The sequence below is a fragment of the Malaclemys terrapin genome, chromosome 6 (assembly GCF_027887155.1).
Source record: "Malaclemys terrapin pileata isolate rMalTer1 chromosome 6, rMalTer1.hap1, whole genome shotgun sequence".
NCBI classification, from domain to species: domain Eukaryota; kingdom Metazoa; phylum Chordata; order Testudines; family Emydidae; genus Malaclemys; species Malaclemys terrapin.
Genome location: NC_071510.1, coordinates 43,754,935 through 43,782,933, shown reverse-complemented (window position 1 = coordinate 43,782,933; position 27,999 = coordinate 43,754,935). Strand labels below are relative to the sequence as shown.

General features: G+C 39.1%; 1 protein-coding gene across 3 annotated transcripts; it reads left to right on the top strand.

Annotated features, from left to right (window-relative positions):
* The first annotated feature begins 27 nt into the window (after positions 1–27).
* On the top strand, positions 28–26,954 carry HNRNPK (heterogeneous nuclear ribonucleoprotein K). 3 transcript variants are annotated; one of them, XM_054032068.1, is made up of 16 exons: positions 28–119; positions 2,955–3,029; positions 3,138–3,220; positions 4,139–4,236; positions 5,932–5,988; positions 7,499–7,542; positions 8,531–8,603; positions 9,192–9,305; positions 10,623–10,751; positions 11,664–11,971; positions 12,135–12,189; positions 21,978–22,028; positions 24,236–24,257; positions 24,335–24,417; positions 24,866–25,035; positions 25,849–26,954. In XM_054032068.1, exons 3-16 carry the CDS (start codon positions 3,172–3,174, stop codon positions 25,877–25,879), a joined length of 1,284 nt encoding a protein of 427 aa, XP_053888043.1. In that variant the 5' UTR covers positions 28–119; positions 2,955–3,029; positions 3,138–3,171; the 3' UTR covers positions 25,880–26,954. The 3 variants fall into 3 exon arrangements, with proteins under 3 accessions (XP_053888043.1, XP_053888041.1, XP_053888042.1); XM_054032066.1 differs by having other exon boundaries at positions 30–119; positions 25,789–26,954; XM_054032067.1 differs by lacking the exon at positions 28–119 and adding an exon at positions 349–455 and having other exon boundaries at positions 25,789–26,954.
* Positions 26,955–27,999: the final 1,045 nt, after the last annotated feature.

Sequence of the window (27,999 nt, the reverse complement as noted above, 5' to 3'; positions counted from 1 at the left end):
GGCGGAGTTTTCACAAACGCCATTTTCTCTCCACACGACGGAGGTCGCTCTTGCCTCCCTTACACCGCCTGCTGGTTCGTGTTGCTGTCGTCGCCTGTATCGTGACTCCTGCCTGTCAGGTAAAGGGTGTCCGACATGCCGGTGCGATACGGAGCGACCGGAGAATAAAGCCGGGCACCTTTGTTACGGTTTTCGGGCCCAAATCGATTTGCGTAGCTACCACGGAGGGCGGGGCTAAGTGGGAACCGCCTTTAGCCGCGATGGGCAGCTCTACTAGCCAATAGAGCGGTGACGTGCCGTCTTGGGTTGTAGGCTGAGCCAATAGGCTCAAAGTGCTCTGTGTGTGCGCGTTGGTGGTGGGGGCTGCTCCTTTCCACACTCCTTTCTCTCACACTCGAGTCGGTGGGGCAGGCGGCTGGTGTGTTGCTGCCGGGGACCAGCGAGCGCGCAGCGCGGTAAGACGCAGCCAGGAGAGGCCCTGAGGGGAGGGGGGAACATCGCAGCGCGTGGGATTCCTCCTCCCGCTATAAATGAAGTCGGGCCACGCTTGCGCCAATCCGTCTCTTGACACAGCGATGCGGGCGGCCTGGTTGTAAGCGGGCCTTGGCCTGCACTGTCACGTTGCCAGCTCCAGCTCCCTTCCCGCACCAGGGCACTGCCTCCTTTGCCCGGGGGCAGAAGTCTCCCCCTTCGCTGGGGTGGGTTGAGTGGGTCAGTGCCCTGAGGGATTGTAGCCCCCCTCGCCGTGTCCCCGCACACGCCGAGATTCTCCCCCCTCCCACCGCAGTCGGCCATGATCTCCGCGAGCTAGTTTTGCTAACGGTGTGGGGGGCTGGCTGGGGTGGGATCAGGGCGCGCAATCGGGGAGAGGCATCTAATCTGCGCGGCGGCCTGTGACCTATGCAGGGCCTGTGTCGATTTCCGTGGGATCCGGGTTGGGCCTCGGTTCCCACAGGGCGATCGTGGCGGCGGGGGGCTCCTTTCTCGCTGGGAGGCCTTTATCCGCCCGAGCAGGACATGATGCGAGGCTCCCAGGCGCCTCTTTTGTGTCGGCCCGGGCAGCCAGGGGGTAGGCCTCCGTGTGACCGCGTGGTGGTGGCTTTTCCGCTCCCGGCTCCGCCTAGCAGCGCGTAGGCGCCATTACAGCGGCCGCCATTTCTTCTCTTTCACGGCGGCAGTTCAGGGAGAGGAGAGCCGGAGTCATTTCGGGGGGAGAAGAAGAGATTATATAACTCGGCCGGTCGGCCTCTTCCTCCCCTTCTGAGCGCGACGCGGGCCCCGGGTGGTTAGGCTGGGTGGCTCAGCCAGCGGGGGGGTTGGGGGCGGGACAGCTATCTCAGAGCCGACACCGGGACCGGCCGAATCCTGCGGCGGGCTGCTCGCTTCTCAGACAGCGAGTGTCCCGTTTGTTGGGCGAGTAGGTTGGGGTGACGGCCGACCCTCCCCCGCTTCACATCGTGAGGTGCGGCTGTTGTGGCCAATCTCCGCTAGCTCCTCCCGTCCCGATGCGCAGAGGGGTTACACCCGCACAGGGCACGTTGTAGGCACTCTAATCTCCCTTCCACTGCCTTAATGAATATCGGTTCTTGTACAGTGTTTATGACTTGCTGCTTTATTCGTATAATGCTTTTGAATCGCCATTTTCTAGCCTAGCACTATAGCCAGCGTGAATTAGCCACACACCACTCCCGTTTGGGAGCATTCCAGCCGTCTCTGAGCAGCTCAGTAAATATGGGGCGTATCAATGGCTACGTTTATGGGCTTTCCTAGTGGTGTTAGTAGCAATGTAAATAAGGCTCGGAAATGTCACGGTTACATCCCGAGTGGCATATATATTCACAATCCATTTGAACTTTCTGGAGTTCACTATTTTCCTCGATTGTGGCAGAAATACAGAATTGAAAATGTGTCTGCACTAGACTTTTTTTTTATCCCCCAGTTAATAGTGGCGTTCATTTCAGATAGTTAATATACATTTACAAAGGTTAGTTTGGACACTCTCCAAATATTTGTTTCTAGAATAATGCAAACTTTTATAATATTACTATGGGTAGTGCCCATTGGTCTGCATAAACATGTTAACTATCCTGAATTAATCAACAATATTAAGTCAAACTTCAAGGTGAGACTACCAAGAATTCTAAACCAGCATGGAGTTTTTGTTAGCCTAGGAAACCTATTTTTGACGTGTTTAGTTGAAATGGGGATTTAAAGAATACTGTTCAAATCTATCATAGGATTTCAGACAATGCAATTTTTGAACATTCTTATGCAGACTTACACAAGCAGGCAAATGTATAGTTTACACTTGAATGCATTCAACTGCTTTTAATGTTTGATAGCCATTGTATATGTATACATGAGGGTAAAATTCGTTTATACAATGCAGTGCTTTTCGTAAAGTCATCCTGTCTAAGTTTACAAGTAGATTTTATCATTCTAACGACTCATAGCTGATGTTGCAGTTAAAAGCCCTATTAAGAACAAGTTGATGTGGCTTAATACATTGTTACTGGCTTTTGTAATTGTACTTGAGTACTCTCCTATTTACAGATAGACTGTGGAAACTCCTCAAAATAAGATTTGCATAAGTGTGAAGTGCAAGTGTTAGTGTACTGTGTGTAATAATGATTGATTTGGCTCATTTAATTTTAGAATTTGAAGTTCCCATTTGTTGAGTAAAATGTGAATACTGAAATGCTGCTAAACATAATCTGAAAATTATGAACAAATGCAAAACAATATTTCAGTAACTACATTTTAACTGGAAGTGGGAAAAATCAGTTGTTGGCCTTTTTATGTTAAGGCCTCATGCTGTCTGAGTCTAAAGAAAAACTGGATAATAGTGTTAACAGTGAAAGCTTAATGCATCGACTTCGATGTGCTTTCGTTCAAGACTGTGACTATAACTGTAAATGAACAAGACTAAAACTAATGTATGTTGGTTTTCATAGGCTACTGAAGCAATAGGCTGTTGGTTTTGATCCCGCCCAGAACACTTCAGTTTTGCTCTGCAAGGATATATAATCGTAAGTTCTAGAAGCAGTTGTCTCTTTGATTGTTCCTTTTAGCAAGATGCACAGTTTGATTTTTTTTCTGTAAAGAGTACTTGTGCTAGCCTTTTTATTCTTTAACAGGTTCCATTTACCAGTCTAAAAATAAAAGGTAGTGATGGAGACTGAACAGCAAGAGGAGACCTTTACCAACACAGAGACAAATGGTAAGTTCTATAAAAGAACTATATATATAAAACCTTGGATGTACTGAATGTTTTCAGTACCGTAGGTAGCAGTACCTCTTATGCATTGATTATGACACTTTAGAATTTCTTAATGGTCCAATAATGTTACATTTTTAATTTTGATTCAGTGCTGTGTGTTTGGTTAGCTATCTTGTCAGTGCATTACTGCATGTTTTTGTTAATCAAATAAGTGTCAAAGCTAATGATTTAAAAATTGTTTCATTACCCATCCATTATTTAGCTCGTATTTGTATTCAACAGAAGCAAGTACTAGTCAGCATCATTGTTGTACGCTTTTATTTACTTAGTATTTTGCACAAAAGAGCTACACATAGTGCTTACTCAAGATCTTCTAATCAGTGGTAAAATTCAAAACAGCAGCAATAATTCAATTTTCATAGTAATTGATGCCAACTTGTGAAGAGAGTATTTGAATTGTTCCATTGCAAATTATTCCAGTAGTACTCAGCAATGGGGTAAACTGCTTTCAACCTTTTGGATATGTTAGTGTTAATCTTTTGAGAATTTTGTAAATTCTAAAACGTTCTCATGATGACACTAGTGCTGTCTTAATAAATCGTGAGTCCTAAATTTCATGAAAGCAACAAACACCCAACATCTTGGTTTAAACTGTACTTCATAGATTATAAATGATTGCAATATTAAGGTCATCATTCTGTAAGAATCTTAATTACCACAATTCTTGTATTGGAATTGTAAGTTATTTTGTTACAGATATTCAGTATATTCAGCTTATGGATTTGACATTGGTATCCGCTTAATCAGACAGAAAGCTTAATCAAGAACATTGATCCGTGTGGTCGAAGTGCACACATTTTGAATATGGCATAGAGAAAGCTAAATGAGTGTTTGCATTCCTTCCCTATGAAACTATAGGAAAACGTCCTGCAGAAGATATGGAAGAAGAACAGGCTTTCAAAAGATCTCGCAACACTGATGAAATGGTAGAACTGCGCATCCTGCTTCAGAGCAAAGTAATATACTTGAAATATGTTGCCCCCTTAAAGTGTGTTGTTGTAATTATGTAGACAATCATAGCAAAGCATATAATCTTGGTGCTTGCGTTTCTAGTTGAAGGTTTATTAAAAAAAGTAAAGAAAACCTTTATTTTTCACTCTGCTGAGAGAACTAATGTGTAGTGTTGTAGCAGAAATAGCAATACTGTGTAGTTCATCTTTTAAAATAGTCAAATGAAACTTGACTGGTTTGGAATATTGAATGTGGTGATGGGATGTTGCAGAGAAAAAGTGATTTTTTTTTTTTAATGTAATTTTACAAGGATTAGTCCTTACTGATTTTAAGGTCTCACATTTTAAGCCAGTAACCAAGAAGTTAAACAATAACAGCTAAAGTGCAGGCTATTTTCTGGGCCTGCACTAAATATTGTTTATTTGAACCCAAATATCATTCATTAACCTCAGATAATAAGGCTGTACGGGGAACATTGTTAAATTGGGATCATGAACTTAAATATGGGGGAGGAAATTATGCCTGTGAATTTTTATAATTCTGGTTTTCAACAGTGCTGGTTTTAAAGTTACCCTCATAGTAAACAAACAGCAGTGTGGAAGAATACAGGGTAGCTCCTCAGTGGATGTACATTTTTATATGTCAGTTTACTCTAGTTTAAGATTTACCCCCACTGTGTCTATATTTATCTGTGACACTGAGACAGAAGGTGATAATCTTGCTTTGGCTGACTCCTTGGTTCTCTCAGAAATTGCCCTACAGTCATCAAAATTTGGGCACAGCTTGGTTTTACATTTTGCTGAAGTAAAGTATTCTATTTGGGGTTTTTAGTGTTGGGATTTATGTTTCTTTAACTGTACGTGGTATTCCAAGAACCTGCTGCATAGTAATCAAGAGATTTTAATATACCAGTCAGTGTAACAGCCTAGTTTGATACATTTATTTGCCAGTTGAACATCTACCAATTTTATAGACTGTTGCAAATTTATTCTGCTAATCAAAAACTTGAAATGCAGACTTACTCAGAAAAGTGACCGTCTAAATTGGCATCACCTTACTCAGCAAATCTCTCTATAGGTATTCAATTATACCTACTTTATTTTAGTTGAAGTAAGATTTTTACCATTTTTAACTTTACACAACATGGTGGATTCTACATGTGAACTGGGAGTTGCATGGGGTAATCAAGGGCAACACTTGGACTGTAGACACTCTCTTACAAGTAGTGGTCAAGGAGCATTGTACAATCTAAAAGTCAAATTTTATAGTGCTGGCAATTAAGAGGATAAACCTCTTAAACTGAACAGATTTAATCTGAAAGCCATTGACCTACACAAGAAATGTGGAACCTCATAATGCATTTTTTCTCCGTCACTTTTCAGAGGTGAACTATATCTTGATATTGTAGTGATGCAGACTGAAACACCCAGAAATTTAAAGTTGACATAGAAATTTGATTAGATTGCAAAATTTTGCTTTTTCTTAATTGAGCATTAGCAGCTCTATCAGCCTTTTTTCAGTTTGCATAGCTTGTCTCAGTTTCTTCACCATCATTTAATTTGAACCCTTTTTAAAAAAATGTCTTTAAAGGCATCCTAAAATCAACCTGGTGCAAAAGTAAATGTCACTTTTAAACTTACTTCTCTTTGGAAAAAATAAAATTCGCATTGGCATTGTGTAATTTTTGAATATTTTTTCAGAATGCTGGAGCAGTGATTGGAAAAGGTGGCAAAAATATTAAGGCACTTCGTACAGACGTGAGTATTTGAAAGTTCGAACTAATTTAACGATTCTTTCAGAACACTGCATTTAAACCTGATTACATGCATTTCTAGAAATTGAGAAAATCAGTTGTAGACCTCAGTAGTCTAGTTACAAGCCATTTGTAATGACTGTTAGACTAGATAACCTCAAGGTTTTTGAGTTTATATTGTAATTAAAACCCAGATTGAGTTATGTTGGAGGAGGTTTGTATTAAACCTCTTTGCGTTTTAACAGGATTCCACTAAATTATACACTTCAAGTGAGTTAACATCTTAATTAGAAATATTGACAGAGCTTAAAACCCTTAATTGCACCATTTCCCATATGTGTGAATCAATTATAGTATTACTGAAAACCATTGCAGGTGGCTGGCTTAACCCAATGATAGATGAATATTTTTTAAACTTCCTTTTTTAAAACTGTCCATCTGTTCTTACTTTAACAGCTTGCACATGAAGCACAAAGACATTAATGTTAAGAAGATTGCATGATTTAAATATGGGTATAGAACAGCATAGAAACATTTTATTCTGTAACTTGGAAGATTTTAAATGATCATGATTTATCTACTATTCACATTTTATAGTGGGTTGACTCTTGTGATTAGACACATGTTCAATATAAATTCTATAAAATGTTTATAAAACTTGACAACACTTAAAAAGAAATTTCATTAGTTTACACTCTTGTTCTTGACATCAGATATGATTTCAGCAGTTTTTCTTTTTTTGAAAGACACTTTGTTAAACACAGTATTTGGTAGTATATCATTTCACAGTTGATATCAGATTGGTCTACCTTTTTCATTAGATTGTTTAAATTTTAAATATGTAAGCTGAACTCCTTGAAAAATTGTGCTTGGAAGTTCATAAACACCAACTAGAATTGAAATTGGTCAGGAATCATATGTACATTAACTGACTTCTTTGGCAGCTAGTGTTTTTATTAAAGGAAAAAACAAATCCAGATATTATATATAATTATCTGGAATATTAACGTTCCCAGTTTGCCCAGGATTTCAGTAATCTGAATCTCAACAGGTTTTGTGTCTACCCTCATGAGCCAGCCTACTACTGAAACATCGTATGCTAAAAGTAAAAAGTAGTATAGTTAGATCAAGTAACTCATTTTAAGGTCCATAAATGTTAAGCCACAGTCAATGTAGCAATCCGTTATTGTGTTAGTCTTCAGAACAACTTAATCTTGTTTCATTAATTGAGAGTAATGAGTATAGTTTGTATTAAATTAAAATTTATTGCTTTTCCCCCTTTTCCCTCTCCTTGTTTTTTTGGCCACATATCTCCGTTGCCCATGTACTGGATCGACTTGCCCCTGCGTTGCCCATCATGACGTTGGCCCATCCGCCCCTGAACGCCCATGTGAAAACCCTGGTTGGCTATGCCCAAAAATGTGCTCGTTGCCAAACGGGTGCCATACTTGACAACTTCCGATTGAATGCCCATGCCCAATGCCAACATCCACGAACGCCAATGATCAATGCAGTACAATGCCAGTGTTTCAGTCCCAGACAGCAGTGGCCCCGAGCGGTATGTCCCAACAGTTTATGCCTCACTGCCTGATTAGAAAGAGAGAAATGTATTTTATTACCTGCCTTTTATATAATTAAATAGTATCCCCTTATAGACGGTGTATTGTTTTTTTCAAGTTTTCTGTCTTATTTTCCCCATTAAGTCTTTTTGTCACTGAACTTTTACGTGAGTTGCCCACCCAAACAATCCACTAATTTTATTTCAATGGAAGGAGCACAGCTTCAAGTGTTGCATATTCGCTGCATTGTAAATCAAATTGTTTCAAAATAGTCTCTCGCTCTGTCTTTGTGGCCCACCTTGCTCCCCCAACATTGCCTGTTCATAATTTTTTCTGAATAAATGCTAACTCTCTGGTTCACTTCCCTTCACTTCTCATTTGTGTTGTCTTTTTATTTATTTGTGTTGTCTTTTTATTGTGGGGTGGGTTTTTTTTTGTTTTTGTTTTGTTTTGTTTTTGTTGTTTTGTTTTGTCTTGCATTGTATTTGTTTTCTTGCAGAGCCCCATTAGTAATTTCTAACTGGTCTCATAACCTTACTCCGAATATAATGTTCACCACTTGCATATCCCCACTTTTCCTATGAGAAGGTGTGCCAGTTTTACCAATGTAATAGCGAGGATATCCTAAATTAGTGGTGGTGGGGAACACAAATATTCACTTCGACTTTTCAGTTCTGCGTCAGTTTCTTGCCCACTTAATCTGAGCCCTTCCAAAATCCCATTTTCTCTCTTGCTCTGTCTTTTGCTCTGTCTCTTGCTCTCTCTGCCTCTGCAAGACCTAATCTTAAATTTATCATGTGTATATATTGGGCATAAACAAAGATGCATGTGTTGTAAATTCAGTAAACAGGTTTATTTTAAATGGGGAATACTGTAAATTCTACTCTGTAGTAAGTTTGTTTGAGTTCTATGATTATGAATGCAAAACTTACTTCTACTTTTTTTTTTACCTTCTCTTTATTATCTGGCACTTGTGGCCTTTGACAGCATATTGAGTATAAGTGCAGATATTGAAACAATTGGAGAAATTTTGAAGAAAATTATCCCTACCTTAGAAGAGGTACGCCTTTTTCTTCTACTTGCATCTTCAGAAATGTAAAACATCAAATGACAATTCTGTCTGTGTTGTTCTTTATATGTAAATTAAGCTTCTTTTAATTGAGGGAAGTGTTACAAACTCTTAGACAGTAAGTATCAGTAATTTAAGAGATCAGTTTTTGGATTCAGTTTTATCACAAATCGCAGAAAAAAAAATTCTTAAGGCTTAACATAAGTCAGCTGTGAGCTACAAACATACAAGAATTTGATACTTCACAACTACTAAAATGCTTCCAATAATCAGGCAAAAATGGACATTGAGAACATTCCTAACTAAACGCTTCATTTTACTTGCTCTGGTTCTGATGTTGCAACATGCTATCTTGACCCCATGCAGTGCTGCATGGTTCTTCAGTGGTTATGTAGTCAAAGCATAGCAAATACAGAAACAAATTTCAGTCTTTGTTGGTCAGCTATAGATCTGTTTAGAAGTTTGTAAGATCTGAAAGAATCAGAATAGCCCTATGCTAAATATTTATACAAGAAAGATTTGTGCTATATTTTGCTGATCTTTTTTTGTGTACAAATTTTCTATGAACTTTTACCACAGTACCAGCACTACAAAGGAAGTGACTTTGACTGTGAGCTAAGGCTGTTGATTCACCAAAGTCTGGCAGGAGGAATTATTGGCGTCAAGGGTGCTAAAATCAAAGAACTCCGAGAGGTATCATAATCCCCCCCACCCCCCCTCCGTTATCCAGTTTGGTCTTATAAGCTATTTACTACTTTTGTATTTATAGGTGGGTTCCAGCATGGGGGGGAGGTGCAGTCAGTGACTGCTATATCTTTAACACTGGCAATGTGACTTATTCAGAACTGACTTGACATCAGATTTCCATGCTAGCGAAGGGGTCTGCTTGTACATAGCTTATTGTAGGATTGGCTACAGTGAGCCAGGGACAGATGGTGATAAAGCCTAGGACTTTTGGTCCATCCTGTCCACTAAAGTGCACTGTGTTGACGTCTAATTGGATCACTCCCCCCCCCCCCCCCCCCACAAAAAAAAAAACATCGTAGAAACTTGTGAAGAGGTCCTTAACATTTTTGTTTATTTTATAAATATGCAGTATTTATAACCATTATATATTGTGTTGCATAGCATGGACACCAATACAAAAAATTTAGGCTATGTCGGGTCAAATAACTTAGTAAATGTTTACCTAGCTTTTGGAAGGCTATGAAAAATAGCCTGATACTGATAGAGCTAGTCCTACAAATCTGTAAAATTATAGTTGCTTAGAAGATTCTAATATTTTTCACATGCTGCTGTTCGGTAACAAATTTTTACCAATAATACCTAAATCCCTGACTTCTCTTAATTGGTGTAATGGTTTTTATATACAAAAAAAAATAAATTTTTCTTGTCCACTGATTTTAAATTTCTATACTGATAAAATTGATCTATTATTTAATATTTAATCTTTCGTTTTAAACCATTAATAATTGAGATGCATCATTAGCTTTTCAAAACAGATTGGTATAACCTTAATTACTTGGGTTTTGTATTGTCTAAAATAGTCAAATATTTAATATTTCAACTGTAAAACAAAATAGGCAGCCTAAGATCTTTATTATTTCTGTACCACATTAGACAATGACCTACATTAAAAGTTAAATCTATCCTATCATTAAAATGAATCTTGGGTTACTATAACTGAAAGATGAGAGGAAAAAAATTTCTCCTTCAGTTTGTGCATTTGACAATGTTGTGCAGAATCGGTTTCAGACGTTTGCTGAGGACCTCAGGAACCAAATGTACCTGAAATTACTAAGAATTTTAATTGACTAGGTTAAGTTGACCATATCTCTCTTATTTGTGTGTATGTGTGTGTGTATATATATATATATATATATATATATATATACACACACACAAATACACAGAGAGAGAGAGATTGTTGGCTTTTTTGTTAGTTTTCTTCATAAGCTATTGAAGTTGTGCTTAAGTACTTCTATTTGAAATGTTTCTTTTTTTTAACAGAACACTCAGACCACCATTAAACTTTTTCAAGAGTGCTGTCCTCATTCCACGGACAGAGTAGTGCTTATTGGTGGAAAGCCTGATAGAGTTGTGGAATGCATCAAGATCATCCTGGATCTTATATCAGAGGTAACATGTTTTTAGATTAATTTATTAAAAGATCAGTATTTTGTTTATGAGGGGCCTAGATGTTTTCAAGATAGGTGTATGACACTTCAGTCTTCAGGATTCCATTTCTATTCTAGCATATGGAAATTATAACCAAAAGTTTACTATTTGGCTACTGATGTCCTGTGTTAAATAAGTTTTCAGGCTAATTTTAGAAAACATTGTCTTTTTACAATTTTTTTTAAAAAAAGGCAGTATTTCTACAAAAAAGGCATTGGTCCCCTTCTCTTGTATACTGAATGATATAAGGGGAGTCCGGGATGGAATAAAATCAGAAAAGAATGGGCACAGAAACTGAATTACTCTCTGATCCTTGAGTGGTGTCTCCAGCAGAGTAGAACTTCATAGGAAGCATATTAAGGCTGTTGTCTACACCTGACAGCTTTCAGCAGTGCAGCATTGCAATTCAGCTGTGCCACTGGAAGAGCTCTCATGTAGAGGCTCTGTGCCAACGGAAGAGATCTCTCCTGTTGGCATAATTAATCCACCCTCAGTAAGCAGCGGGAGAAGCTCTCCTGCCGACATGATGCTGTGCACACTAGCGCTTATGCCGGCATAATTTGTTTTTCAGTGGGGTGGAATATTCACACCCCTGAGCGACTTAAAATTTTGCTGACATAAGTGGTAGCGTAGACATTGCCTAATAGGGAAGTTCATGCTCGTACTGCCTCTTCTGTTCCTGTTCTGTGGATAAAGTGAGGACATGCCAGGGTTGCTAGATGTACTCTTCACAAACATGATACTTATCAAAGTGTACAGGGATAATTTTCAAACTCTTTTTAAATTGGTGGTATTGTTTTATACTTTTGTGTATTATACTGAGGTTTATTAATTTTAACAGTCAAATGCGAACTGTCTTTACTTTTTAATTAGTCTCCAATCAAAGGACGGGCACAGCCGTATGATCCCAATTTCTATGATGAAACATATGACTATGGTGGCTTCACAATGATGTTTGATGATAGAAGGGGACGTCCGGTAGGATTTCCAATGCGTGGAAGGGGAGGCTTTGATCGAATGCCTCCTGGTCGTGGTGGGCGTCCCATGCCACCATCAAGAAGAGATTATGATGACATGAGCCCTCGCAGAGGACCCCCTCCTCCTCCTCCAGGTCGTGGTGGCAGAGGTGGTAGCAGAGCACGTAATCTTCCTCTTCCTCCTCCTCCGCCTCCTCGTGGCGGGTGAGTTGTTGTGCAAAGACCTATAAAATTGAGTAGAATTTGTTGTTTCCTGTGTTCTTTGCAGATTATCAAATTGAGTTAGTAATTTTGAACTAAAATGTGACCTTACATAAGTGAAAATACGTAAATTACACCAGTTTTGTTTTGTTTTTCTTCATTGTAGAGATCTTATGTCTTATGACCGGAGGGGCAGACCTGGAGACCGTTACGATGGAATGGTAAGGATTTTAATTTGTATTGTAATTTACCATGTGGTCACGAAAAAACCTTATTTGTTTGTTCTCTTTCAAGAATTGCCTCTTCAAATAGCTGCTTTTGTTTCTCAATGTTCTAGCAAGCAGGGGCCCATCAGAACAGTGCAAAAGGAACACTTCACAGTTCCCTCATGGAAAGGGACATTTAGGACTGAAGCTACAAGGGGCATACACCACTGCCTCAGCCAGCTTGTTTTCCTGCTATTGTCAGCTGTGGTGCTCTATCCGTTTCAGGGTGTGCCCTGGCTGAATCGCCCAGGCATCAGTGTGAACAAGGTGTTGCATTACTGCATAATCTCCTGAAGTCGAGTGGCCATTCTTGTCATTGTTTTGCAATCCGCTGCAAGAATGTGGATATGCCTTTTCAAAGCTCCGTTTCTGACAGCCCAGCATGCTTATCTGCCCGTGACAAAGCAACCATTACTGTGGAATGCTGCTGCTGTGAGTGTGTGAAGGGGGGGGGGGGTGTTTGCTGCTGTCTGAACTTACAAGACAGCATGCTGACACACTCAGCACCCCAAAAAAACACTTCCCTCCCCCCCACATACACACAACACACTCCCTGTCGCACTCCGCTCTCCCCCCTCCCCCCCATTTGAAAGGCATGTTGCAGCCACTTGTATGCTGGGATAGCCACCACAATGCACTGCTCTTTGTGGCGATGCAAGAGCTACTAATGTGGCCACACCAGTGTGTTTGCAGCTGACAGTGTAAACACGGCAGCGTTTTCCCAGCTGCAGTCTCTGAAGGCTGGTTTAACTCCCAGCTCTCTGCATCTGCAAGTGGAGACTTGAGGGCATGGCTACACTACCTCGCCTTTTTGTCCTATGACCACATGGGTGCTAATAGGCCACTTCATCTTGAATATGTGCTAACTACCCAAGCTAAACAGTGTGTTGGATCTTGTAGATAGCTGAGACACTGTTAAGCCATGTCTACACTGGCAAGCTTACAGCAGTGCAGCTGCATGATCACTCGTGTAGCCACTATGCTGACTTGTCAACATAATAAACCCACCTAAACGAACAGTGGTGGCTATGTCAGCAGGAGAAGTTCTGCCCACATAGTGCTGTGCACATCTTGTCTAAAAGTGCTTTTCATAGAAAAATATCTAAGATGTTAAGATCTAAAGCTATTGGATCTTTGTGGCTTTGTGTATTCTGAAGCTTCTGGAACTTACCATTGTGGCTTCAGAAAAAGTGATGGAGTGCTACCCTGACTTAAAGTTGGGGCCATCGTTTGAGAGATGCCATTGGTCCAAGAATGATTTTGAGTTAAAAGGCAAGCCAAATATGAGTATTCAGATGGTTTGCTGCTTTCTATTCTAGTGTTGTTGGATCGTGCTGCAGGTACTGCACATTTGGCCCCCAGTGCAAGTCTCAGATGTCAGTTTCCACTTTTCTGCAGATTGTCACCTGCACCCAGTTACCTTGAATATCTTATCACTCATGTTCTTCACTTGATTCTTTTTTCCTCTAGATTGAGAGTTCAGGTAAATTCCAGAGGTACCTGGATTTCAACTCAATCTGTACTCCAATCAGAATTTATAAATTTGATGTTTCACAAATGGCTTTTCTATGCCTTCTGTCTCTAAATGTACCCACAAACATCTAGTTCAGCATTTCTCAAATGCGGCCATCAGCAGCAGCCCCTCCCCAGGGCCCTGCCTCCTTCTGGGGAGACACAAGTTGGAGGAGCAGGCAGGCAGTTAGTGAGTTCCCCACCTTCCCGGGAGTGGTGGGGTTAAGCTAGGGTGGCGGATGGCAGGCTCCAGCCACGGGGCTTCGGGCTCTGTCCCCAGGCCTTGTCCCCTGTGTGTGGGGTTTTGGATTCCGTTCCCTGGCTGTATGGTGGCGGGCTCTGTCCCTGAGCTTGCCCCCACCCCCCTATCACCTCTGGCCCCTGCTGCCTCTGAACCCACCTCCCCATCCGGGGCTTAATTTGGCCCCAGGCTTGCTGGGGCTGAGTAAGTCTGCTGTGAAAAGCGATACTAACAAACATACAAATACCACTTTTCACGGCAGACTTACTTATAGCTAACAAGTTTAAAAAAACCCCAAACCAGCAACCCAAAAAAGCAAAAGAAACAACAAGAAAAAAGACAAAAATGTTCAAAGCACCTTATTTATGTTTCTATTCTGTTTTGGTCCAGTAAAGAATAGAGACAACTGTACATTATTTGTATTATTGAGTGCGCAACAACAAAAAACCCTATATAGATAAATGTTAATGATTTGGACATGTACATGTGCATATTTGTTTTTTCTAAAGTTAATTAAGTATTTTAGGGGAAATTGTCAGAGCGGCCACCAGCAAGAGTTGGTGGCCGCACTCTGAGGCCACCAAAAATGAGTTGTGAGAACCCCTCATCTAGATCCTTGTTCACGTTAGGAAAAAATAGACTTGTGATTTTTACCAGTGATTTTGAATTTTGCTAGTAAATATGTGCTCTCACAGCTATTTTCCATTAACTTCTCTTGTCCTTCGCAGTTTGTCAGATTCTGTCAATACAGCCCATTTGTTTCATGGTCACAAGGCGCCTGATGAACTTTAGGGGACAAGAGAAGTCCATAGAGAGATTTCTAGTCCGTCTACCCTGACAAAAGTTACTTTTTCTATAAGATAATCGTCTCTTGTCTAGAGCGTGAGGATTGAAGAGTTCACAGAGAAGCCTGGGGTATTTTCTCTCTCGACTCCTAGAAACTCTGTGATATTGATTCTTTACCTTATTTGATCATTTTTTCTTGTATAAAGGTTAGAATTGACCTGTTCACGATGTCTGATCACTGGATTAGTGATCATAAGGCAAGGTTGAGCATAAACTGTCAGTCTTTGAGTGTTTCTTTCCATTGCTCCAACATTAAGTGGTGGTGACTTGAGGGTAGTTTTAAGGCTTCTTGATCAGGATGTCAGAAAATCTGGAGTTGGAAGTGTCTTTAACTCAAGAAAAGACTTAAATGTACAGTCTGGTTTGGAATCTTGTCAGAATGATACTGTCTTTGCTTCTTAGTGACAGATTACTGAAATCTGCTATGTCTTTGGTTCACCCCTGTATCCATAACGCCTGTGGTGAAGAATCTGAATAATCTGCATCAAATCCTCTAGCAAGGCTTTTGCATATTCCTTTCTCTGTCCCATTCCTGGTTCTTTGTTCTCCATATCTGCAGAAAAATCTGGAGCAAAGGAAATTAGGAAGAAAGGCTTAGTTGGCTACTAGGCATTAAGTTTTGCCATTTTTCAGGTCATTCTTTTCTTACAAATTTTCTCCCAGGCATAATTATATCTGTAATATTTTCTGTTTGATTTTTAAGAAAGCTAAATATCCTCTTGCAAAATTTCAGTGCATATTCATTGACAGTGTTGAGTGATCATAGCTGCAAAGGCTGTGGTTACCTGCTAAATCTGTATAGATATGCACAAGTGGAGTCCTCGGGGCTCCTAGCTGGTATGAAAATACATCTCTACTTCGATATAACGCTGTCCTTGGGAGCCAAAAAATCTTAACGAGTTATAGGTGACACTGTTATATCGAACTTGCTTTGATCCGCTGGAGCGCCCCTCCTCCCCTCCCCCGAGTGCTGATTTGTCGTGTTATATCCGAATTCATGTTATATTGGGTTGCTTTATATTGGGGTAGAGATGTATATCCATTGAAGGTTGGACCCCTTCACTAAAACAAAACTACACTAACAGCTTCGCTGTTCAGGCTGTCAGTCTTGATTCAGAAAGAAACATTCACAGTAGTCATCCACTGTCACAACAAATTTCAGGTTTCCTCTTCTTAAGACTTGTTGAGGGCATGTGGAAAGTGTATATCAAAGCTCATTTTGGGCACCAGGGAGATGAATCACTGAGGTAACACTGATCTAAGGTATTGTTCTCTACTCTGTTGGCTCAGTCTGGAACCTCAAAGAAAGCAGTAAGTTTGATGAGACATGCCTTTTTCTTCTCTCTGTAGCTCTTCCATGTAACATAAAGTTGAGAATACTGATCTGTGATGTTAGAGTTCAAGAAAGCTATGTGATCCAGTTGCACTCCATCCTTATCCAACTCTTCGATACTTCACAACCTGCTATGGCAGGAAGTTACTATCCTTATGTAACAGGGAAGTAGAAATTTCTCAGAAGTATTGAAGGGAAGAGTTTCCTCTTGTAATTGTGAAAGAGTTTTCTACTCCTGCATCTTCAGAAACTGAACTAATCAACAGATGCAAATACCAGATGATATTGCCTTCCATTTGACAACTTCCAATCTCATGTTCTCAAGACTGATTTTCATATTTTGATCTGTGTCTGAAAAGACTTCTGGAGTGATTGAAGCACAATCTCTTCAAAATATTCTCTTCACATAGTAATGTTCTTTATTATGGACTCAAACATGGAATAAACCTAGAAAGTCCACTGTGTCCCATTCAAGCCAACTTTTATTGGGTGTCCTTTGATTGTTTGGTGACCTTCTGGTACGTCTTCACTACCCGCCGTATCAGCGGGTAGCAGTAGATTTATCTGGGATTGATATATCGCGTCTCGTTAAGACGCAATATATTGATCCCCGAATGCGCTCACCGTCGACTCTGGAACTCCACGAGCGGCGGTAGCACGGCCATCGATCCCGCGCCATGTGGACCCCAGGTAATTCGATCTTAGATACTTAAACTTCAGCTACGCTATTCACATAGCTGAAGTTGCGTATCTTAGATCGATCTCCTCTCCCCCCCAGTGTAGACTAGCCCTAAGAGTTGCTCGCAGAACAGAAGTCTCAAGATTTGAGAATGCATCTTCTTATCTTAAAACAGCTACAGAAATCAGTTCACTTTTTTTCTGTTCCCTCATATTACAAGCTTAATTCACTTTTTTTCTGTCTCCTCATATTACAAGCTTAATTCACTTTTATGATCACATATACTCTGCCTAGAATGCTGCTTCCCCAAAACCGATTGAATCCATTTGCTGTTCTTAGGGCCAGCAAAAATTCTAATGTCCCAGCAACCTCAACTGTACATGTGTGTTTTGGGAAGTATGGTTCTGTGTGAAATATAAAGATGCTGCTCCTGATTGGAGACAGAGCCTGTAGGAGTAGTGATACATAAAGCATAAGATCTTCCCAGCTGCCTTCACTTAACAGGAAAGGACAATTCTCTAGCAGAATGTCTGAGTCTCAGCAGAACCAATATGAATATAGTCCCTGAAGGACTCTAGTAAAGGCCATTTTCAGAAAGTAGGATCACGTTTATATAACTCTAATGACTCAAAAGGCAGGACAACATTATTCTGATAAGACAGGAAAAGATCCGGCATTCAGCTGCCACGTGGCTGGATGGCAGTGAAGCACACAGGAGTGCTTGTTTTTCTCTGCCACTTTTTTTTCCTGTTACCAGCGTGAGTCCTGTTATTCTCTTATCCCCAACTTGTGCTCAGCACTTTTGGTGTCAACATTTCCTGCAGTAGTCCCAGCTCTCTTGACTTAGAACTATTAGATTTTCTATCCAGACTGAAGGTAAATAGATTTGGTAGTTTGCGATCTTTTCAGTTTCGGTTATGAACTTTGTCTGACAGTTAAGAATCGTTACAAATCTTTCAGATCCTGAAAAAGGAAAAGTTGTTGGTGTTTTTTAACTTTTGGTTCTCCTCACTTAAAATACGTTAGATTGGAATATTCAAGTCTATATTCTCAGATAAGAGCTAGAACTATATATTGCTAGACATTGGATTTGAATCTAGTCCAGGCTAGATAAATAGTTGCCTTCAAACCAATTTTTTCCCAAAAACTTTTATAGAATGGATTACATGAATTATGTGCAGCTGGGAATTGCAAACCTAAGAAGTCAATCTCCATTTCAAAGTGAAACATGTTTCCAGTTTTATAATTTAGCTGCTGTTTCTGTTCTGCTCATTCAGAAGCTGTGTCATGGTATGTCTTAATAGTTTATTAGATTTTAGAAAATGTTAATTATCAACCAGATGAAGCACATACAAAAGCAAATAAGATCAAAATTAACTGTAATACAAAATCTTTAAGAAATCTCAGGCAGAGATTTCTGATCCTTAAAAATAAAAAGGGAAAAACCACTGTTGGCACATAATGTTTCATAAATAAATATTAGCAATATCTGCACAAACGGATGGTTGACATTGAAGGTTATACACAATTAAATTCATTTACTAAAAGAAAAAAACTTCTAAGGAAATCTGACATAAATACTGAAGCTGTTGTCTTTCTGGACAGTAAATGAGTTTTTCCACTTCCATGTTGCTTCACCTTAAGCTGCAAAAAGTGCAATGTTCTAATTAAAACAATTATAAACACACTTAATGGGTAGCTTATTAGGAATATAGGAATTACCTTACTGGGTCAGGCTAGTGGTCCATATGGTCTTCTAGCCTCTTGCCAACAAGGACTAGTACCAGATGATTCAGAGGAAGATGCTGCAAGAAACTGCAATTAGGGGATAACCTGCCCCAGGGAAAGTTTCCTTCTGTTACCAGTAATTTGAGACTGGTTTTAAGCCCTAAAACATGAGGATTTATGGGGGTGGAGAGACTGGGGCTTTTGGTTTTTTAATGTGTTTACTATTACTCTGGATACTCTTGTTCATAGAAATGTCTAATTCTTTAATCCTGCTAATTTCTTGGCCTTGATGGTGATTTATAGCAGAGAGTTCCACAGAATAATTGTACATTGTGTTTAAAAAAAAAAATCCTAAAACAAAAAGCAGTGTTACTACACCTCTACCTTGATATAACGCTGTCCTTGGGAGCCAAAGAAATCTTACCGCGTTATATTGAACTTGCTTTGATCCACCGGAATGCACAGCAAAACCCCCCACCCCCAGCACTGCTTTACCGCGCTATATCCAAATTCGTATTATATCAGGTCACGTTATATCGGGGTAGAGGTGTACTTAAGTTAATTTACTGGGATAATTCAAACAAACTGGAGGTACCAATAGATTGGAAACTTGCACAGTAGCTACATGAGAGGAATGGAAAGGGATTGATTAAAAAAGACATTACTTCCTTGACAGCTGGCCCTGTAGTAGATAACACATAGTTGTTTTCTTTATCTTCCTTATTCTTTAAATCTCTCTTAGGAAACATATCAAAGAAAGGAAAAGAGAAGATTTATTTCCTTATATTTAACATGGTGTAATTTATCTATAAAGAGTGGGAGGGGAGATTCTAAAATGGGCAGTGTGCAGATTTCCACAAATGCAGGTGGCAGAGGGGAGAACATTTCTAGCATTTTGATAAAAGTATCAGTATCCTAATAGCTAATCTCTAAACACAGGTTCAAGTTTTTTCCATAAGTGTATATTTCCAAATTAAAAACTCCATTAAACTATTGTTAAAGTTGAGTACATATCATTATCATAATGGTGAAAGCATTACAAGGGTGTTGTAATTATCCCAAATCCAAATGTTAAAAAATCCAGGAAATTCAAATTGTTTAAATCAAAAGAAATCAAAACTTGTTAACCTTAATTGCTTTAAAGGCCAGCTCTATTCTACCCTGCAATGATGCCAAGAGAGGAGAGGGGAAACATCCCTGAACACTTAAAAATCTGTTTAATTTAATCTGCAACTGCAAACACTTACACACTAATAAATGTATTGTGGTTGAATGGTGTCATGACAGGATGGAATTAATGTTATTTTGGGATGCTTTTGCTGCATAGTATAACATGTTTGGATTTTTTTTGACGTTATTGGTTGTTACATTATTGATTTGTACTCAAACCTTAACTCCAGTTTGACAGGTTTATTACCATGTGATATTTCTAATCATTTGAAAATAAGATGTCACTTTTTTTTTTAAAGCAAAATTCACTATCGTGATTGGTCTGCTTTGTGTAAGTGTAGATGGACGCAAAGCAGCCTGCGTATATTGTCAGATACCCCAATTCCTGATCTTCACGCTTCCCTATGCATATCCCCTAATTTTCTCCTCCTTCCATACATGCACACCAGTTTCCCCCCCCTTCCCGCCAGTACCCCAAATTTTCTTAGACCACCCACAAATGTCCACTTGCTATTGCTGATGAGTAGACCTGGTGCAACAGGTAGCTTTTTCTCCCCACCCTCACCCCATTACTGAACGTTTCTCCTTCAGCAGAGCAAATACTCACTTTCAGAATGGTCACAGCCTTCCGTTGCTCCCAGTGTGGATGATGTCAAGCTGCCCTAGGGGAAGATGGTAGCCCCTGACAGCCACTGTAGGGTGCCACCAATCCCATTGGGAGTAATGGGAAATGGTGGTCATTTTCAAATAAGTCATTTTGTTGATGGCAGCTTCACTTACATTGGGTTTTATCAGAAACAGATTTTTTTATTTAACCTTCAGTGAGTTAATTGCCAACTAAGTCAAGTTTAACATGTTAAACATTAGTGTAGCCACTCTCTGGATATTGATTCCATGGTACAGATGCTTAATATTTGCCCTAAAACACAGGATAACAAGCAGTTTTTTGTGGAAAATTATTGGTGAGGCTTTGCTGAAGGAGGAACCTTTCATGTCAAAATAATGGCAAAAACGTATGATTATTCCTTTAAAAAAAATTTTTTTTTTTAAATGTAGCCAGTGTATGAGACTTCAGTTATTTGTAACTGTTGATGGGTCTGTATGTTCAGTTAAGATCACTTGGGACATATGTGATGTAACTTTTGAGTACTGGACATCTTAAATAACCCGTTAACTGAAACTAATGTATGGGTTTATTTCCAGCATTTTAGGAAGTTTATTCTGTGCCCAAAGAGTGCTGTAATTTCAGGAAGGTTGTGCTGTAAGGCTGTAACGCAGTGGTATTAGCCCTACTTTAAGTACTCAGACTTAGCTGTGGAGCCACAAGCAGCACTTGTGTGTAAAACACAACTCAGAGATAACAACTGAAGCTTTTGACAATAGATGTTTTATGTGAATCTCAAGGTCAGGAACATAGTCCATAAGTGGAGAGAAGGGAGAGTAGGTTACACCTTCAGCACAAGCGAAACAATTCTGAATGGGGATATCTTCCATTGTTTGCAGTGTTGTAGCCATGTTGGGTCAGGATAATGGAGAGACAAGGTGGGTGAGATAATACCTTTAACTTGACCACCTTTGGTGAAACAGCAGGTCCTGAAGAACTCTGTGTAAGATCTAAAGCGTGTCTCTTTCACCAACAGAAGCTGGCCCAATAAAATATTACCTCACCTATCTTGTCTCCATGAGTAGGGATACTAAAGTAAGGAGGAAGTACAATTCCCACTCTGCAAAAAGGAGAGCTCGCCTTAGCTTCCCACTCTTCATTATTCTTCACTCACTATTGAAATGAGGTTTCATCAGGTAGAGGAATCTGAAGTAAGCATGAGGGTTTGGTGCTTGGGGGTAACTTCTGCCAATAAGTGGTAAAGCTAACTCAGAGTACCCTATTTGTCTTTTGCATCCTTAACGGGAAAATCTGTCCCATCCAAAGGGCAGAGAATGAGTGATGATGAGCCATTTCAAGCTCCCCCTTCCAAAAATAAAAGGGAGGAAGCCCTGCAACTGGCCAGAATTTAGAGGAAACGGAATGGCCCCTTTGGTTCCTTCTCCCTTTTCAGTACTCTGTACTGGGGCAGGTGGTTGGGAGCACAAGGGTATTCCCCTACACATCTCCACCGTGTGTGTTTGTACATGCACACCTTCGCTTGGTTAGCTATAGGTCTGCGTGAGGACATGGACTCAGATACATTTCTCTTTTCCCCATTCTTTCCCTTTACCATGTCCTGTCTCACAAGATGATGCAATGTCATGTGGACGCCTGTGATGACATACAACCACCAGAATTGGTGAGTAAGCTCCTTCTTTCCTTTTTATTTTGGTCTGCTATTAAAACTGCTTCTGAGGGAGTGCCTTTTTAGCCGGTTAAGGGTGTCCTCCTCAGACAATGAGAAGGACATTAGGCAATTCTTCAGTTTAGGTATAGCCCATGACAGGCTTGTGTAGTACTATGAAATTATAGAAACCTGCCATTTAGTGCTTTGGCTACAGATTCATCAGGCATATACTTCATTTGGCATTCCCGTTTCTTGAGAGCAAGTGCTGCGGTTGCTAGGCTTTCTCCTGGGAATTGTACTACCAATTAATATCCCAGAGTACAAATGTGCAGAAGCTTTGTCAAAGGAGATAATGGTAAAAAGATTCTATTGTTATTTCAATATCTTGCCTCTTTAGATCCACTCTCCCCTTTTGCCCCTTTTTTTAGTCCTAACATTTGATCCATGAGATGCTATTACTCTACCACCACATCACTTGCTGCTTTGCAGAAATTTCCATTACAACAGCACTGTTTGTGCTTGTATCCCACTGTGTATCTGCTGAGGCAATGTACTCTAACGAGTTCTTGGTAAGAAGCTAAATATTTTATTGGGTTTATCATGCTAAATTTTAATTATGAAACTGTTAAAATTAAGTTATTACATACACTTATGGATAAGCATCTTATCAGTTATGCATTGTTTGGTCTATAGCCTTTGTACTATTTGAGTGTACAGATAAAATATAAAATCATCGTTTTGAATGAAGCCCTGTACAGTGGCTTCTTTCTCCTCTTTTTGTGTTCCACTGTAAGTTCTGTTATACTGCATTGATAACTCTATTGCTAAGTAACATGATTACACCATTATTTGTTGCTTAGGAACAGATGATTAACTGAACATTTGGTTCTAAATAGCTTCCTTTTTGGCATAGTTCTCAAAAAGGACCAGAGGTAGCAGGTAAATGCGAGATTATTTTAAGGAGCAACTCTGCAAACCAATAACAATTCTGCATGTTCCCATATTTCTGACTAATTTGCTGAATTATAATTTGAATTTTAATAAGTATCCATATCTAGTTAGTTTTACATATTAAAAAAGGGCGTAAGAGGTTACACGTGATAAATTAGAGGAATCGGTTAAAATATGTTTAATCAGGAAGATTGGATAATTAAGTGCATAAAGTGAAGAAGCACTGTAGACTTCATCAAGTGAAGTTCCATGCGAGTAGTGACAGTTTTCTGCACTGATCATGTGCTCTGATTCTTTTTAACACTTTTCTACCCTGGATTGGGGAGGGGGGGCGGCTATGGCTATTGGGGAGCACATTATATTGGGGCTAACCTTCTTAAAGCATTGCCTTACAATTGCCACTTGATTTTGCCTAGACCAGTGGTTCTCATATGCAGTTCTCTATGGGCTACATGGAGTCACATGGGTTACAGGTATGTGCCAATTGGGCTGCAAGCAGGCTGCAGGTTGAGAACCGTTGGCCTAGACCTAGGTAGAGTGAGAGGAGGGCTGATATGATCTGCAGACTCTAAGTCACATATTTGGGCTCAAAAGAAAGTTTTAGAGCACTTGAGCTGTTATCTCATACCAAGTCGTTTAGGTGGCGTTGAAATGGTGAGCTTTTCGTTTCTGAGTCATAAGTTCGGATCTTGGATCAGTAGGTCACTACTGTGAGATGTCCACTTGGTGGCATATCTAAATATCATTATTCACATTCTTTTGTTAACTTAGCAATGATACCAAGGATCTGAATATGTATCTCACTCCTAGATGTTTCTTCTAGAGTAGGGCTGAGGTACATGGGCTGGGAAGATTGTGCAGAGCAATCATTTTCTTTCTGTATATGCTTCTATGGCACTGTGGTGGGTTTTTTTGCACAAAATGGGGTTAGTCTTCAGATGGTATGTCTACACAGCAAAGAAAAAAATCACGGCTGGCCCAGGCCAGCTGACTTGAGCTTGTGCTGTGGGGCTATTTCATTGTTCTTTAGACTTCCAGGCTCCAGCCCAAGTCTGGAAATCTACAGAACAATGAAACAACCGCACAGCCTGAGTCCGAGTCGGCTGGCATGGGCCAGCCATAGGTTTTTGTTTGCTATGTAGATACACCCAGAGTTAACAATTCAGCACCTTTAATGAGTGCTAAGTACATTTGCTACAAAAGTTTGTCTCATCTAAATGTTTGTTTCATTAAATAAGAACACTAAGCCTTTTTCTTTTTTCCTATAGTTTGAGGGTGGGTCTGGATATGGTAAGTTCATATTTATAGATTTTACGCATGATTTATTGTTTAGTATTATAAGGACTTGATGCATACGTTTAAATCAGACTATTCTTATGCAGGGGGTCGTGGATCATATGGTGATCTCGGTGGACCCATCATCACAACACAAGTAACGATTCCCAAAGATGTAAGTATTTTATTCTTTTTGTAGTTTTGTAATAGCTCTCTAAAACATCTTCCCCAGATTGTATAAATGAACCAAAAATATTTCAGATGCTTACCTTTTTCTTTCTATATTGTACACATTTTTCCAAACTGCCACTCTTCGCTTATTGAATGTTCATTTTGTCTGTTTTACAAAAATAATTAATAGTAAAAGTTTAGTATTTTACTGATCTTGAGCAATGAAAATAGACTAGTCAGCTTGATTTTTTGCTTAGTCAATTTGACTATTTCTCACAAATGCTGCAAACAAATCGTGGCTACAAGGGAGCAATTTCCATTGGCACTCTTAAAAATCATAGAAACTACTGAGAGTAATACCTTGTATTTTGTAACTGCTTTTACAGAGAAATTTTATATTAAAATGTAAATGACTGACCTTTTTTTTTTTTTTTTTTTTTTTTTTTCCCTAGTTGGCTGGATCTATTATTGGGAAAGGAGGTCAGAGGATCAAACAAATACGTCATGAATCAGGGGCTTCAATCAAAATTGATGAACCTTTAGAAGGCTCAGAAGACCGGATAATAACTATTACAGGCACACAGGATCAGATACAGAATGCACAGTATTTACTGCAGAACAGGCAAGTTGAAGTTTTAATGTTGCACTCCCACTAAATTCTAAAGCTCTTCTTCTCTATTTATATGATGTAGCTTTTAGAAGGCAGGATTTTAAAAATATCTATATTAGGACCTGACTTCTACACTTGGTAGTTTTGCCTTTATTCTCTTTTGTTCTCCATTCTTACTAAAATGAAGACGCCCTCAAAACTAATCTTGCTGGAAGACGCCTTAACCAAGCAGTCCTCTCATTTCTCTGGTGAAAACTGCTGCAAAAACTACTTCTAATAAATTATATAGAGCCTGTAGAAAATATAGAAGATTTCAGTGGATGTTGGTCTAGTTCTGTGTGGAAGACTAGTGATTTTGTTGTTTTTAGATAACTAAATCGACAACAAATCGCAGTCTGCCATATGGCACAGGCCATGCCTCTACAGGACAAGTTGAAAACGATTGGTGCTGTTAATGCAGCATTTCACACCTTACTGGCATTACCTTGTCTTTTCTGCCAAATATTAACAGCTTTAGATTTAATTTGCTTAATTTTTCTGTATTAACATGTTGGCTAACTAGTAAATATTTTGTGATAATTGACTTGAATGTTGGACTTCAGAGTACTAATGCTTAAATGTGAATTAAATCTTTAGTCTTTAAAAATATGCAAGTGTTTTGAGAACTTGTAATTTCGATTTTTTTTAAAAATGTGTGTAAATATTGATGCAAAATGTATGTTCAACCATTCTAATACATGCTTTTTTTTTCTTTTTCTTTTATAGTGTGAAGCAGTATGCAGATGTTGAAGGATTCTAATGCAAGATATTTTTTCTTTTTTATAGTGTGAAGCAGTATTCTGGAAAGTTTTTCTAAGACTAGTGAAGAACTGAAGGAGTCCTGCATCTTTTTTTTTTATCTGCTTCTGTTTAAAAAGCCAACATTCCTCTGCTTCATAGGTGTTCTGCATTTGAGGTGTAGTGAAAGCTTTGCTGTCCACCAGATGTAATGTTTTAGTTCCTTACAAATATTTGGGGGGGGGAAACAGGGTGGCGCGCGAGACTAACATTGGAATTTTGAAACAGCAGCAGAGAGAGTGGTTTTTATTTTTGTTAGTTGGTGGTATTCTGTAATGTTTTTCTGTAACTATTGTGAACACCCTGCTTTATGTACACTGTATTTTTTTTTTTTTCCCGAAGGGGGAAAATATTAGTAGTCCACATGTTCCTGGCATCCATTCAGAGCAGTGTGCAGAATGTAATACTCTTTTGTAAGAAATGTTTTATGATTTTTAAAATAAATTTAGTGAATCTATACTTGGTTGTCATTTTTTTAGATATTCATGAAGGTAATATCTAAAATTGATTCTCTTTTTGGGGCCCCCCCCCTCAAGAAATTGTAATTGAAAATTGCTGTTAAGTTCTTCTGCTTCTGATATAGACTTGTGTTTTGGCAAATTAAAGTGTATTGGTGAAAATACCATGGTTCAAAGCTTTGCTGCTTGGGAATAAATTGCAACATATGCAAAAGTTGGGTTAGGTTTGGGTTTGTTGCAAGTGTTTGCCCCTATTTACTTGATTTGCAGCACATTTGTCTATATTACTAACTGTATGTGAATAAAATCTTTAAAACTTTGTGATATCTGAGTTACAATGGTAGATTCCACCTGAAGTCTGGTCATTGACAGCCTTGCTGTATCAAATAACACTGTTATAGAGATGAAAGATGGTGTACCTCTAATAAATACATTTTGATTTCACATCTTTCAATTGAATGAGGTAGACATTTTTAAAGAATTGGCAATTTGATACTCTGTAACTTGTAAAAATATCCTGGTTTTTCATTGTATACAGGCTTACATGAAACACTTGTATTGTTTCCCTGTTGAATGTTGGATTATGTAGGAAACATTTGTGAGAAATTCAAAAAATGATAAAAGTACCTCTGCATATCTCATGTACCTTGGCATTTGTATTGATAGTTTACAAGTTTTAATTTCACTTCCTAAATAAAAATAAATGGGGGGGAAAAAACCACCCACCTTACACACAGCTAGATCTGATAAATCCAGTTTGTGTGGATGCTTGTTTTGATTCCTGGGACATTTCACTTCAGCCACCATCCCAATCAGCTATTGACAACACTGATGCAGGAAAGGTGTAGATGTTCTTACACATTGCTCTAGCTTAAGTAAGATCTAGTAAAGCTATTTTTATAGAGGAAATGAAATTGTCAGCTTCCTCATTAAAATCTATATTAAAGCATTAGTAGTTTAGAAAGTGGTGGGGTATGTAAGTTAAAAGAGCTGCTTAATACTCATACATGACAGTTGAAAAGTTGCATATGAAAGGTTAAAATGCACATAAGACTATTTGAACGCTAGCAAAAGTAAGTTGGCTGTACTATACGGTCAATTTCAACAGTTGTAAGAATAACAAATTGCAATCTTTTCCTGCTTCAAAACCCAGGGCTGTTTGCTTTCACTGGGAGTTTCTTATGGCATGCTGATGGTATCCATGTATCTTTCACGATTTGTATGTGAAAGTTAGTTTAAATACAAACTACCACAATGAAGGTATTTGGAGCCTTTTCTCATTTTTCCTGTAACTTTTTGTTCTGATGTTGAGCTGCCTATACTTTTTGTGATGAAGAGGTAAAGGTATTTTAATTAGCTATGGGGGGGGGATGGAAGTTCAGTTGTCAGTGGGCCGCTTACCTTTGTCCCACTTAAGAATCAGTGTTTAGGCCATACTGAGCCCCTATAAATATGATAATACATGCAGAATGTCAAGTCCATTACAAAACTGCTATATTTGAAATTCTACAGTTGTCCTGTTCTCTATAGGACAATGTTTAGTGGCACACATGTTTTTCCATATAAGCTGAATTAAATCTAGACTTCTAGCAATGGTACAAAGAAAGCCAGTTGGCTAATCTAGCCCCCTAAATTATTGTGCTGTCTCCATTTCATTTATTTTCATTTGAGTGAGTTCTCA